Source organism: Crocuta crocuta, unplaced genomic scaffold (genome assembly GCF_008692635.1).
Source record: "Crocuta crocuta isolate KB4526 unplaced genomic scaffold, BGI_CrCroc_1.0 scaffold225, whole genome shotgun sequence".
In the NCBI taxonomy this organism is placed as follows: domain Eukaryota; kingdom Metazoa; phylum Chordata; class Mammalia; order Carnivora; family Hyaenidae; genus Crocuta; species Crocuta crocuta.
The window spans coordinates 1,130,006-1,144,034 of NW_027530408.1; the positions used below are offsets into that span (position 1 = coordinate 1,130,006).

The window sequence follows — 14,029 nt, forward strand, 5'->3', positions numbered from 1 at the left end:
TTACCTAATAAATTAATGCCAAGACTTTGAATTATATTTCTTTTGCTGGTTTAGAAGTCTGGTTGGAGAGATGAAATTTGATTCATTAATTATTTGACTGTTATTTTGCCTTTCCAGTTGCCCAAGCCTTTCAGTTTTAAGCAATTTTTAAGCAATACAGTTTTAAGCAATTTTTTCCCTGGACTATTTGATGATTTCTTTTGCATTTAATTGCAATGTTAACTTGAGCCTGCCTTTTCTAGCTATAAATATATGCATAATATGCATAATGAGTTTCTAGTGGATCCTTGACAAGGGTATTATTCAAATTGTGTACCTCAGTGCTAGTTAAGAGGCTCAGACTGTTGCCATAAGAGTAGTGGTGCTGCTTCTGTAATGTTTTCCTGCCTCTGCCCTGCTCTAGCAAAAACTATGGGATCACAATTAAGGAAGAGGACCAGCCACTGCTGATCCACAGGCCAAGTGAGAGACAGAATAACCAAGGGATGGTGAGTGGGGAGCATCAGATTTGTACTTCTAGCTTACATTCTTCATCTGTGGTGTTGGGGACTGTGGAGCAGAGTCACAGTGTGGTTGGGGAACGCTGAGCAAGGCTAGGATTTGCTTTTGAACTCCCCGTAATGAGCTGAGTATCCATATGAGCAAGTTAGGTTAAGGAAGAAAGAGAATTTGCTGCTAGAGATTAAAGCACTGCATCCATTAGGGAAGTTGTAGACATTTAACAAACAGGGCTAGGGGCCAGGGAAAAGTGCCTTCGTACTGATTCCTCTGTCTTAAGTGGGAAAGCTGAAGATCAGTGGGTTAGTTGAGATGGAGATATCGCCTTAGCTTGTCTGGAGGCCCAAGAGGGACAGATTGTCTTCTTCTAGTTTTTCTTCTCTTTTTGACTGTTACAGTATTTTTCCCTTTACCAGGGTGCCTGGATGGCTCAGGTGGTTAAGCTTCTGACTTTGGCTCATGTCATGATCTCGTGGTTTGTGGGTTCAAGTCCTGCATGGGGCTCTGTGCTGGCACCTTAGAGCCCGGAGCCTGCTTTGGATTCTGTCTCCCTCTCTCTCTGCCCCTCCCTACTTGTACTGTGTCTCTCTCTGTCTCAAAAATAAACATTTAAAAAATCTATTTTTCCCTTTATGTAACACAGTAAGCTCTAAGTATTGTGACTGAAGGGAAAAGGGTAAAATACTTGTAGTGTTTCATTGCCCTCTTCTCTGGGGTTTTATGTTCCTTAGTGTGACAGTATGTACCTGCAGGCCCAGCCCTGGATATGGCATGTCTCTTAAGTCAGGGGAACAAGACCATCTTCTACTGCCTTATTTTTCCTCTCCATTCTTCTTCAAAGCTGCTGAAAGGTGAAATCCTGCTGCTGCCTGAGCTTTCATTCATGACTGGAATCCCTGAGAAGATGAAGAAAGACTTCAGAGCCATGAAGGTGAGAAATGCCCATGGCATTTGAATGGAAGGCCTTTTTGATAGCAGCATGAGCTAGACCTGGGCAGGCTTGTGTTATCACCTGGGCAGGTCTGTTCTTCCAGGCTCCAGTTCTCCTTTCTGTAAAACATGATCCAATGTCCCTTCCCACACACTATGAAAAAGCTGATCACATCTCCCTTTTGAAGAGTGTTAGAACAGTGGAATGATTGGATTGTAAGGTAAAAGGAAACAGGTATTTCTGTTTTTTAAAAAAAAAAATTTTTTTTTTTTACCGTTTATTCATTTTTGAGAGACAGAGTGTGAATGGGGGAGGAGCAGAGAGAGAGGAAGACACAGAATCAGAAGCAGGCTCTAGGCTCTGAGCTGTCAGCACAGAGCCCAGTGTGGGGCTCGAACCCCTGAACCGCGAGATCATGACTTGAGCTGAAGTCGGATGCCCAACCGACTGAACCACCCAGGTACCCCCAGATATCTCTGTTTTAAACCTCACCAGATAGATGACTGTAAGCTGCCTATATGATCATAAGTGAGGTTCTTTGAGAGCACTGAGTTTTTCTAGCATTGCTACAAGCCTTCAGTCTATTTGAAGTGATGGAGGAGATAATGTAGCAAAAGGCAATCAACAAGCCAGAGGCTGACGTGAAAGGATAGAAGTTTATCTTGTGGGGCTTGGAGTGTCCAGGAGGTGTCAGGCTCAGTCCCTGTAGGAAATAGCTGAGAAGCAGAGACGTGCACAGCAGCATGAGTCCAGAGCCAGAGTGGTTCACCTCCACTCTGCCTGCAGCGCTTGGGGCTTTCCACACTTGAGCTACTGTGCTGCTTCACTTTTTCAGCCCTTGTCTGTGTTACCCTTGGACCCATTCCTGTCTCCGATGCCATAGACTATTTTCAGTAACATCATCAAGAGCCTGAAGTGAAGCTTAACATTCCTGTAAGAGATTTCTTTCATGTTTACTTTTGTTCCTTCTCTTTCTTACATAGGTCAAGGCTCCTTCCTTACAAGTCTAGTCACCTAATGACTTTATGATCACAGAGTTATCTGTATAGCCCTGTAGACTGTTGCTAATGACTGCCTCACAGGGAACAACAACTGTACAGTTCTTTAGTCTCAGAAGAATAAAGAACTCACTTATGTGATTGACAGTCTTCGTATATACTTTCTAGATATCATTCAACAATAACATTTAGAAAACACCTATTATGGATGAAACATTGGACAAAAAGTTGCTTATGGGGACATTAAATACAGTGCTCTGTAGTATGACATGAAGTATAAGAGTGGATGTGATTTTCCATTCTGTTATGCTAGGCTCTGTGCTGGGCACAGAACACTTTTCCCCCCTATTTTTCTGAAATACTAAATAGGTGTAATCAAGCCCCCTTTGCTCCTGTTTCATAGACTCTCTTAGGAATTTTAAATTCAGAACATGGCTTTGAGAAAGAGATAAGGTCATGTGGGAGAAGTAACCATAACATTTCAAATTCTTTTATGATTAAAATTTTAACCGTAAACCACATTCACATTCCTGACAGATGTTTATTAAAATCCTTGGAGGTATTTGAAAATTTCTACAGATTTCAGTGAGAAAGAGGTTTTCTTTTGGAAATGTTTTAGACACGTTGGGGGTTTAACTTCATGTTGGAGAAAGTAATACTTACAACATCTCTATTTTAATTTTATTTAGGATTTAACCCAGCAGATCAACCTGAGCCCCAAACAGCACCATAATGCTTTGGAATGCTTGCTGCAGAGAATTTCAAAGAATGAGGCAGCTAGCAATGAACTGGCACGCTGGGGCCTCTGTCTGCAGAAGGATGTACATAAGGTAAACTGGAAAATGTAGCAGACTAGGAACCAGTGTTGACCAGCAATTTTAAGAGCTTAGTGGAACTAGCTGATAGCTTCCTACCTTGTCTTTATTTTGGAGTTTTGCTTTATTATTATACTTTTTTTTGGTCCTAGTCATAATATTTGAATTTTCTTTGTCTTAATTTGTTATTATGTTTTACAGATTTTTCTCCTGTATTTCCAAGGGCTCCAAGGTGTTAATTTTTAGTCAGACAGATGGCCCAAGGAATATTGACTTACAGTTTACCTCATTATCAGTTTTACAACCCAAAAAATTCTCAAGGTTCTATATGTTTTCTTTTTTTTTCCTTTTCCAGCAAGTAACTTGTGATTCTTTGAATATACTATTGTCATTCTTTCTGTAGGCATGGAGAGTCTCAGTCTTACACGATCTAATTTTCTTATGGCCCTTTCTGCCTGCAGTTTGCTTGAGTCTCCTATGTTGTATTTCGTGCAGCATGATCCATAGGGCAGAGGCTGCATGAGATGGTGGAGTCCTTGGCCTTTGGTATCTGTTTATTTGGCTTTGAATCTCAATTCTGCTACTTGCCATCTTAGTTACTTGAGCAAATTGCATAGCATATTTTAGTTTCTTTATCTGTAAAATGAGGGTAATGATTGAGTTATAAAAATTTGAATGATTATCATCTTTAGTACATGTAGTAGGTGCTCAGTAAACAATAGCTATTACTGATTTTCATCTTTGTTTTGAGGTTATACCAAAATAATTGTCTTTTCTATAGTTCTCTTGCACTCTGAATTGACTCCTTGTTAAAAATTTCTTTTTCTTGGGGTGCCTGGGTGGCTCAGTCAGTTAAGCTTCCAACTTCATTTCAGGTCCTGATATCACAGTTTGAGCCCTGTGTCAGGCCTCTATGCTGACAGCTTGAAGCCTGGATGGAGCCTGCTTCATTCTGTGTCTCCCTTTCTCTCCGCTCCTCCTCTGCTCACACTGTGTCTCTCTCTCAAAAATAAATAAATGTTAAAATTAAAAAAAAAATTCTCTTTTTAAAAAAAGTAATGGATAGTGAATAAGGAAAATACTGAAATTTTAGAAAACATAAAAACATCAGTAATTTCATCATTCAAAGATGGTATCTCAATGATTTATTTTAGATATGTACAAAAGATAACTTCAGGGGCACCTGCGTAGTTCAGTTTGTTAAGTGTCTAGCTCTTTATTTCAGCTCAGGTCATGATCTCACAGTTGTGGGATCAAGTCCTGTCAGGCTCTGTACTGAGTTGACCATGGATCCTACTTTAGATTCTCTCTCTCCCTCTTTCTCTGCCCCTCTTCTTTTCATGTGGGCTCTCTCAAAAAAAATAAAATAATAATAAAATAAAATAAAAAACATAACAAAATAACATAAAATAAAATATACTTAAGTAGATTTCCTTTCCTTCCACATTGAGATAAACCTTTTTCTTTTTTCTTTTTTTTTTTTCTTTTTTCTTTTATTTATTTCTAGGAGAGAGAGAGAGAGACAGCGTGAGCAGGGGAGGGTCAGAGAAAGAGGGAGTCACAGACTGAAACAGGCTCCAGGCTCTGAGCTGGCAGTCAGCACAGAGCCCGACGCAGGGCTCGAACCCACGAACCGCGAGATCATGACCTGAGCGAAAGTCGGACGCTTAACCGACTAAGCCACCCGGGCGCCCCTAGATAAACCTTTTTCTTACCCAGTTGTGATTATATTGTGTATGTTTTTACATCTTTTTATTTAACATTATGTCTTGAAAATGTTTTTATGTTATTAAGTATTAATGTGTAGACATAGGAAACATAAACCAAAGAAGAAAAAAGTTCATCTTGCTGTATGACCATAACCACTGTTAATATTTTGGTACATATCCTTCATTGGATTTGTGTGTGTGTACCTGTGCATGCTTACATGTTTATGCATACTCACACATAGCATGTATTCGTATCGTTTCCTTTTTTCCCTCTGTTTTTCCATGTCATTTAATATTTTTCTGAATATTTTAATGGCTGCTAGATAGTTTATTAACAATTTCCTTTTCTTTTCCATTCAAATTGAATTTAGTATTTTTCTATTAGAAATAGTTATTCAGTGAAGAGCCTTATAACTAAATCTCTGTACATGTTTGTTTTCATCGTCAAATTTATGGAAGTGGAATTATTAGGTCAGGGGACATTTATGTTTTTAGTACTTTTATTGTATATTGCCAGTTGCCTTCTAGAAAGGTTCAACAAGTTTTTATTTTCATATCAATTTGATTCATATGCTCTTGGTAATATGGACATTGCTCTTTATTTTAGAGTTTGATGATAGTTATTAAATCATTGCAGTTTCTTTTGATTATAGATAAAATAGGTAGTTACTTAAAAATATTTTTTTTAATGAATTTTATTTTTGGGAGAGAATGACAGAGTGCAAGCAGAGGAGGGACAGAGAGAGAGGGAGACACAGGATCTGAGGCTGGCTCCACTCTGAGCTGTTAGCACAGAGCCTGATGCAGGGCTTGAACTCACGAACTGTGAGACCATGACCTGAGCTGAAATTGATGCTTAACTGACTGAGCCACCCAGGCGCCCCTGTTATTATTTATTCATATTAAAAACTTTTTAATGTTTATTTTTGAGAGAGAGTGCAAGCAGGGGAGGGGCAGAGAGAGAGAGGGAGACACAGAATCTGAAGCAGGCTCCAGGCTCTGAGCTGTCAGCACAGAGCCCAATGCAGGGCTCATACCCATGGACCATGATACCATGACCTGTACTGAAATCAGACACTCAACCAATTGAGCCACCCAGGGACCCTGCCTCTGGTATTTTTTTAATAAGCAAATAGTAGAGATCATAGAAAGTAAAATTCCTCTATAATTATACATTTCCAGAGACCATCACCATTAAGTGTAAACATTCAAATTTTTTTTTTTTAGTTCATTTATTTTGAGAGAGAAAGAGGGATCTCAGGTGGTTGGGGTGGGGCAGAGACAGAGAGAGAGAATCCCAAGCAGGCTCTGCACTGCAGAGCCTGATGCAGGGCTTGAACTTATGAACCGTGAGATCATGACCTGAGCCAAAGTCAGATGCTTAACCGATTGAGCCGCCCACATGCCCCTGACTAAATTTTTATGATGCATACATTACGATTTATTTTTTGGTAAAAATAGGATCATATTACATGTGGTTAGAAAGTGATTTTATGGGAATGCAAATTGGTGCAGCCATCTGGAAAACCCAGCAATTGTACTACTAGGTATTTATCCAAGGGATACAGGTATGCTGTTTCGAAGGGACATATGCATCCCGGTGTTTATAGCAGCACTATCAACAATAGCCAAAGTATGGAAAGAGCCCAAATGTCCACTGATGGATGAATGGATAAAGAAGATGTCTTTTATATATATATATATGTGTATATGTATATATATAGACACAAACATATACACAGACACAATGGAGTTCTACTTGGCAATCAAAAAGAATGAATCTTGCCATTTGCAACTACGTGGATGGAACTTGAGATTATTATGCTAAGCAAAATTAGTCAGAGAAAGGCAACTATCATATGACTTCACGCATATAAAGACTAAGATACAAAACAGATAAACTTAAGGGAAGCAAAAATAATATAAAAACAGAGGGGGACAAAACATAAGAGACTCTTAAAAATAGATAACAGAGGGTTGCTGGAGGTTGTGGGGCGGGGGGATGGGCTAAATGGGTAAGAGTTTTGCTTAAGGAATCTAATCCTGAAGTCATTGTTGCACCATGTGCTAACTAACTTGGATGTAAATTATAAAAAATAAATTATAGAAAAAAAGTAATTTTAATGTTTGCAAAGTAGTTCATCATGTTGTTATATTGTCAACTTAATTATCTTCTTGTCTTTTGATATTTAGATCTGATTGACTTTTTCCTAACTTTAATTTGTTGTTTCGTTATATTTATGTCTTTACCTGCCTGCTTTTACTTTTAAAGTACTATAAGTAGTTTATGTTCAGCCTTATTGAGAAATTTTACTTTTGGGCACCTGGGTGGCTCAGTTGGTTAAGCGTCTAGTTTTGGCTCAAGTCATGATTTCATGGTTTATGACATCAAGCCCCACATCGAACTCTGCCCTGACAGCATGGAGCGTGCTTGGGATCCTGTCTCCCTCTTTTTCTGCGCCGCATGTATGTGTACATGCGCACTCTCTCTCTCAAAATAAATAAATTTTAAAAAGTTACTTTAAAAAAAAAGAAATTGTACGTGCGCCTGGGTGGCTCACTTGGTTAAGTGTCTGACTTCGGCTAAGATCACGATCTCACAGTTTGTGGTTCGAGCCCCATGTCAGGCTCTGTGCTGACAGGTAGCTCAGAGCCTGGAGCCTGCTTCAGATTCTGTATCTCCTTCTCTCTCTGACCCTCCCCTGCTCACTCTGTCTGTCTCTCTCAGAAATAAATAAAACATTTTAAAAAGAATAAGAAAATTAAAAAAGAAATTTTACTTTTAATTTTGTACTTTAAATTTGTCCCTTAAAATATTTTTAAAAACTATTTTCCTATTTATCTTGAAATTATAGTTGTTTTAGATCCATTGTCTACTAAAGAGATAATGCTTTCTAATCCTTTTCTTGGGAAACCATGTTGGAAACTTCAATAATTAAAGATTCTTGACTATGAAAGTTTTACCTGTATTTGTCCAGAGTTTTATTGACCTGGATTCACTGCCAGCAGTTTCATTTTTGTGCCATTCTCAGGGGTTATAACAGGGACAGGTCTATAACAGTGGAATTGACCAGGCCCAAGAGAGAACAGTGTCAGTGTTTTTTCCTAAAGTGTGTTTGCAGATGACTCATGTCATAGGTACTTTGTTTTCTGTTACAGATTGAAGGACGTGTTCTGCCAATGGAAAGAATTAACTTAAGAAATACTTCATTCATCACATCTCAGGAACTAAACTGGATTAAGGAAGTAACCAGAGACCTTTCCATCTTGACTGTAAGTGACTTTTGAGGTGGTGAAGAGGGGACCAGCATTACTAAAAATATGGAAAATAGAAAGCAAGAATGATTCAGTGCCTTCTTTTTGAGGGAGAGTACCAACTGAATTACCATCCTGAATTATCTGCTAAACAGGGGTCCTTCAAATACAGCAAATTGATGAGTTGTTAGAGATAAGCACTTTGGTTGGCCATAGACATAGGAAAAGGAAATAGATTGCTGTGGTAATTCATATAGTGCCAGCCTATTACCCAGTCTCCCATTTATTTTCTTTTATCTTCCCAGCTTTTCCTTGGGGGTTTGTGGAAGATGTTTTTATCCATGAAAGAAGTAATTAAAACAGTCCCCCCCACCAAGGGAACTAAAGGACAAAATCGTATATCATTATTTTTAAATGTTTTTGGCTAACCTGGTCTTTTTGGCTGTGCATAAAGTACATCTGTTTCTAAAACTTTTTATTGAAATATATTTAAAGGAAAAGTGTACTTGCAAGTGTATAGTATTCCACTGTGAGAGTGTGCCACAGTTTACTTATCACTCACATCTATGTTAGTTATAGGAATTAGATAAAAAAGGACTCAAGCAAGAGAGAATTATAAGTAGTTTCTTCTCTAGAATAATATCTCCTGGGTGTGAGTTTGGAGTGTTTAAGTTGTGAAAGGTGCTAAAAATAGCTTTGGTTATTTCTAGGTCCCCATGCATTTCTGGGCACTGTTTTACCCAAAGAGAGCAATGGATCAGGCTCGAGAACTGGTTAATATGTTGGAAAAGATAGCTGGCCCCATTGGTATGTGCATGAGCCCACCAGCTTGGGTTGAACTAAAGGATGATCGAATAGAGACCTATGTCAGAACCATTCAGTCCATGCTAGGAGTTGAGGTAATAAACTAATCCGAGTATGTGAATAGAATGCTTGTTTTAAAATACTTGACTACTTGCTTTTAAATTATCTTGCTTATCAGTCTGCTGTTTATGATGCTCAGAAATCTGTGTCTTACTCACGTACACATGAAATACTGAACCTAGTAGTCTTTATGCCCTTTGGTTAATTTTGTTTCTCTCTTTCTATGTTGGCAGTCACACTCACTCTGGTGTTCTTTTTTTCACATAATTGACAGAATAGCTGACTTAACTTTATTTCTTTATCTATATAGAACATGTTGTGCTCAGAAAGCCATTATTTGGGCCCGGTGCCATTTTGCACAATTCAGTACTGCACTGTCACAGTCTGGTCTGGCTTAAGATTTGAATTGCTCTGGGGATGAACTTGGTACCTCTGGGGCATCAGCTTGGTCCTGATAGCTGATTTGGAGCACTGTAGCTGAGCAGGTTATAGCACTCATAACTCAGTAGTTCAAGCCTGCAGTTCTTATCTGTTTGTACACAGAACGGAGGAAGAAGCTTAAGGAGGGAACAAAAGCAGAGCAAATGTTTTGGGAAGTAATTAGTCTTTGACTTGAAGCGTCCATTCTTGTGAGATCAGTACTAGAATTGGATTTTTCTGGGTTCTCTCTGATCCCCCACTCTGGGTTATCACCCAGAGCAGCACCCTCATGTTCTCTCTTTGTAATTTCCTTCTGGTTTCCCATGCTAATTGTAGTCTGCCGTGGCTACTCCCCTGGGCCTGATCATTGATAATTTTGCTCTGCTTTCAAAAGAATAACCCAGCATAATGTATCAACTCCCCCATCTCACTACTTGCCACATTCTCTTTAGGAGTGTACTGCCAACAGTTTTCATGCAGCATGATTAGCAATTTCATTCATTTTTACCACACTTAAATCACAGTGGTCTTGCTGTCTCTTTGTCATCTTTAGGACATGCTGTTTTATTATTTATTATTATTTTATTATTTAGTCTTATTAATTTTTTATTATGATTTATTATCCCACAGATGTCTACAGGAGCCGGATGAGCAACGCAAACAAGTGTAGTGGGCTAGGAGGGGACTGTAGTGAACTAAAGAGAGTAATCAACCCCATGACTGCAGATAAAAGCCCAGCAATATCAAATGAATTTTTGATTTGTTTTTCAGTAGAAGCAAAAAAAATCTGGATTTGTATGTGTGTGCCCCTCCGTGTGTTTAAATATCACTTAAGAAAACAAACATGTAACACACTGTAGGAACTAAAAAGCTACATGTGTTTGATAGATCCAGCCCATAGGCTCCCAGTGTGCAGTCTGTGTTCTACGTGACTTTGGAAGTACTTTGATGTGATTGCTGGAATGTGTGTTCTATGAGAAGTCTTAATCTAACACTAATCTTGATTCAATATTATTCTGAATTGATTTACCATTAATGGCTGTTTCCGGTATAAAGGATTGGCACCTCCGTTTCACTTAAGTGCTACTTTCATTTATTCAGACTGAAAGATCCTGTGTTTCCAATGTTGGATCTCTTAAATGATGAGGGGTCAGGAATGCTTATATGAGATATGCTGCTGGCAATATCATTCTCTCGCCTAACCAGAAAGTTAGGAAAAGCCACTTAAAAATTTGGCAGTAGCTTCATTTCTTTGTACTTGGCCCTGAATGTTTTCTTGTGGTATTGCATTCCATGTTTCCTCAGTTTTGTGGTATAAATGTGATAAGGTGCTTAGTTTACTGAAGAGAGTGGTAAAAAGCATTCTAGAGAATTGAAAGCAACTAATAAGTAACCCTTGCAGAATTTTAAGCCTGCCTTGTGCAGGCATCTTAAATCTTCTAAGGAAGAAGTCAGGTAGTCAGGACCAGCTCTAGATAATTCATGGTATCATATCCCATATCTCTGCAAAGAAGCCCTGAACCCAACAAAGGTTCAAGAACCTGTTTGGGGATGGAGTGTCTGCCTTCTTTGTTTCAGTCCCCCACGGCCTTAAAGGTCCTGTGACTCTACAGGCTCTCAGACTGCCCACAGCTGTAGCCCCATCAAGGTCCCCTGAGAATTCCAAAGCCTAATTTATATGTACTTTATCTCCTCAAGGGGAAGATACAGATGGTTGTTTGCATCATCATGGGCACACGTGACGATCTCTATGGGGCCATTAAAAAGCTATGCTGTGTGCAGGCTCCTGTGCCCTCACAGGTGAGTGGAGAGCTGGGCAGGAGGCATACATGGGAACTCAATAGCTTCCCTTGAGGCTTTGAAAAGAGGCATACAGATGTTCAGAAAGACTGAGGTTACTATTAGAAGTCATCACGTGTAACCCTGGTCTAAAGTTCCCCTTATTAGAGTAACCTGGTGAAAAGCAGATGCTCTTTGTAAATGCTGCCTTTATATTCCCAAATGAGTACTCTTTTTTTTTTTTTAATAGTTTATTGTCAAATTAGTTTCCACATAACACTCAGTGCTCATCCCCACAAGTGTCCTCCTCCATGCCCATCCCCCCCTCCCCCCACATCCATCAGTCCTCAGTTTTTGTCAGCATTCAAGAGTCTCTCATGGTTTGCTTCTCTCCCTTTCCCCCACCATTTCCGCCCTTCTTCTCCCCCTTGTTCCTCCGTCAAGTTCCTCCTAATCCTCCTATACGTGCAAACATATGATATTTGTCCTTCTCTGCCTGACTTATTTCGCTCAGCATAACACCCTCAAGGTCCATCCATGTTGCTACACATGGCCAGATTTCATTGTTTCTCATTGCCATGTAGTATTCCATGGTATAGATAAACCACATCTTCTTGATCCATTCATCTGTTGATGGACACTTAGGCTCTTTCCATGTTTTAGCTATTGTGGAGAGTGCTGCTATGAACATTGGGGTACACGTGCTCCTATGCATCAGCATTTCTGTATCCCTTGGGTAAATTCCTAGCAGTGCTATTGCTGGGTCATAGGGGAGTTCTATTGTTAGTTTCCTGAGGAACCTCCACACTGTTTTCCAGAGGGGCTGTACCAGTTTACATTCCCACCAACAGTGTAGGAGGGTGCCCGTTTCTCCACATCCTCGCCAGCATCTAGAGTTCTCTGATTTGCTCCAAATGAGTACTCTTGTTGGTTCAGAGTTGAGCTGCTGGGTGGTTTCACATGACTGGGTTCTGAGAGTATGGGCTTCACTCTGAAAGGGGAAAGCTGTTTATCCTAAGTAGGTTTTTTTTGTTTTGTTTTGTTTTTTATTTCTGTGTGAGATCCTTTTGAAAGTTTTGGGTTTTGGTTGTTTTTTTGTTTTGATGTGTGTTGTGTCTGTGTGTGTCCACATGCCTGCATAGAAATCCTAGAATTAGAGCTAGTCATGCATAATGTATTGCCTGATAACTGGGGGTTCTTAAACAAATATAGTGTTTACTTCAGACGTGTTTATATCATCTGACAGGTTGATAGTGTCATCTTTCCCCACACCCCTTTATATTAGGTCATCAACGTCCGAACCATTGGTCAGCCAACCAGGCTTCGGAGTGTGGCCCAGAAAATTTTACTTCAGATTAATTGTAAATTGGGTGGTGAGCTCTGGGGAGTGGATATTCCTCTGGTGAGTGATACTGAGATGTGTCTTCATTTAATTTACATGTCACTTTAGCTCTCCAGACAGACTCCTACCTAGCTGTTATCCTAATTTTCCTTATAGAGTTATCCTTATTCTCCATGCTTAGTGGTCTAAATGCTTCATGGCCTGTTTTTGTGTAACCCACGTGCTGCGAGTGGTTTTTATAACTTTAAATAGTTGAAACCAGTAAAAGTAAGACTAATATTTCCTGACACATGAAAATTATAGGACATCCATTTTCATTGTCCTTAAGTGAAGTTTTATTGGAATATAGCCATACTTCTTTATGGACTAATTGTGGCTGCTCTTGTGCTGTAATGACAGGCAAAATTGAGTAGTTCCTACAGAGATTGTGTGGCTCACAAAGCCCAGTGTTATTTACTGTACAGTCCTTTACAGGAAGAGTGTGCTGACCCTTGTTCTAGATCTCTGACTTGTTCATAGTGTTTAAAAAAAGTCAAGTTGATTGCAGTCTCCCTCTTCCTTTCCCAGAGTTTATTTTTATATGTTGCTTTTGGGGTTCAGATAATAATTAAAGATAAGATGATGGATCTCTTGGTTTGTTTTTTGTTTTCTAACCCAGAAACAATTAATGGTGATTGGGATGGATGTTTACCATGACCCCAGCCGAGGCATGCGCTCCGTGGTTGGCTTTGTTGCAAGCATCAATCTGTAAGTCTACTCAGTTCCATTTTGTTTGGTTACCTCATTTTGATGCCTAATCTTATTATAAATCCAGCAAATACTTTCTGAGTATTTTGTATTATAGTAAAAGTATATTTTAGAAAAGAATACTAAAGTCGCCTTTTCTTCTTTATTTTCCTATTAGCTTATGCAGTCTATTTAGCAAACTTGTCAGGTCTGGAAGTTTGTTGCCACAGCTGTGGTCTGATCATCTTCAGAATGGGGGCTCTGTCTTGGTGTTTTTCCCCCCACCAGGAATGAGGGATTTTTTTTTGTTTGTTCTGATTAAAAACAAGACATGATCATGCAGATATCTGCATAAATTTAGAAAGTGAAGGTTCCTCATGGACCATCTTTTATTGACCACCACCAAAGGTTTGATGTATATATACTTTCAAATTCTCACTCATGTGCATAGTAACACATATAGGTGATGCATGTATATTGACAAAATGACATATTGCTATGTATACTATTTCTCGGCTTGTTTTATGTACTTAAATTGTATATTGCAGATACTTTCTTATATCAATACAAAGAAATCTCAACCAATTCTTTTTAACTGCTGCATGGAATTTATTGTATGCCAGAACACAATTTATTTAGCTAGTTCTCTGTTGGTGGATATCTGAAATTTTTTCAGTTGGAAGCAGTTTTGT

The 14,029-nt window shown here is 39.1% G+C and overlaps 1 protein-coding gene across 2 annotated transcripts in view; it reads left to right on the plus strand.

The window, feature by feature from the left end:
* PIWIL2 (piwi like RNA-mediated gene silencing 2) overlaps window positions 1–14,029 on the plus strand; it is a 69,578-nt gene that overhangs the window by 21,776 nt on the left and 33,773 nt on the right. For both annotated transcript variants that reach the window (XM_077766605.1, XM_077766604.1), the window contains 8 exons: window positions 404–488; window positions 1,340–1,429; window positions 3,117–3,257; window positions 8,111–8,224; window positions 8,917–9,105; window positions 11,189–11,290; window positions 12,555–12,671; window positions 13,270–13,358. In XM_077766605.1, coding sequence (XP_077622731.1) covers window positions 404–488; window positions 1,340–1,429; window positions 3,117–3,257; window positions 8,111–8,224; window positions 8,917–9,105; window positions 11,189–11,290; window positions 12,555–12,671; window positions 13,270–13,358 — 927 coding nt within the window. The remainder of the gene's footprint in view (window positions 1–403; window positions 489–1,339; window positions 1,430–3,116; window positions 3,258–8,110; window positions 8,225–8,916; window positions 9,106–11,188; window positions 11,291–12,554; window positions 12,672–13,269; window positions 13,359–14,029) is intronic.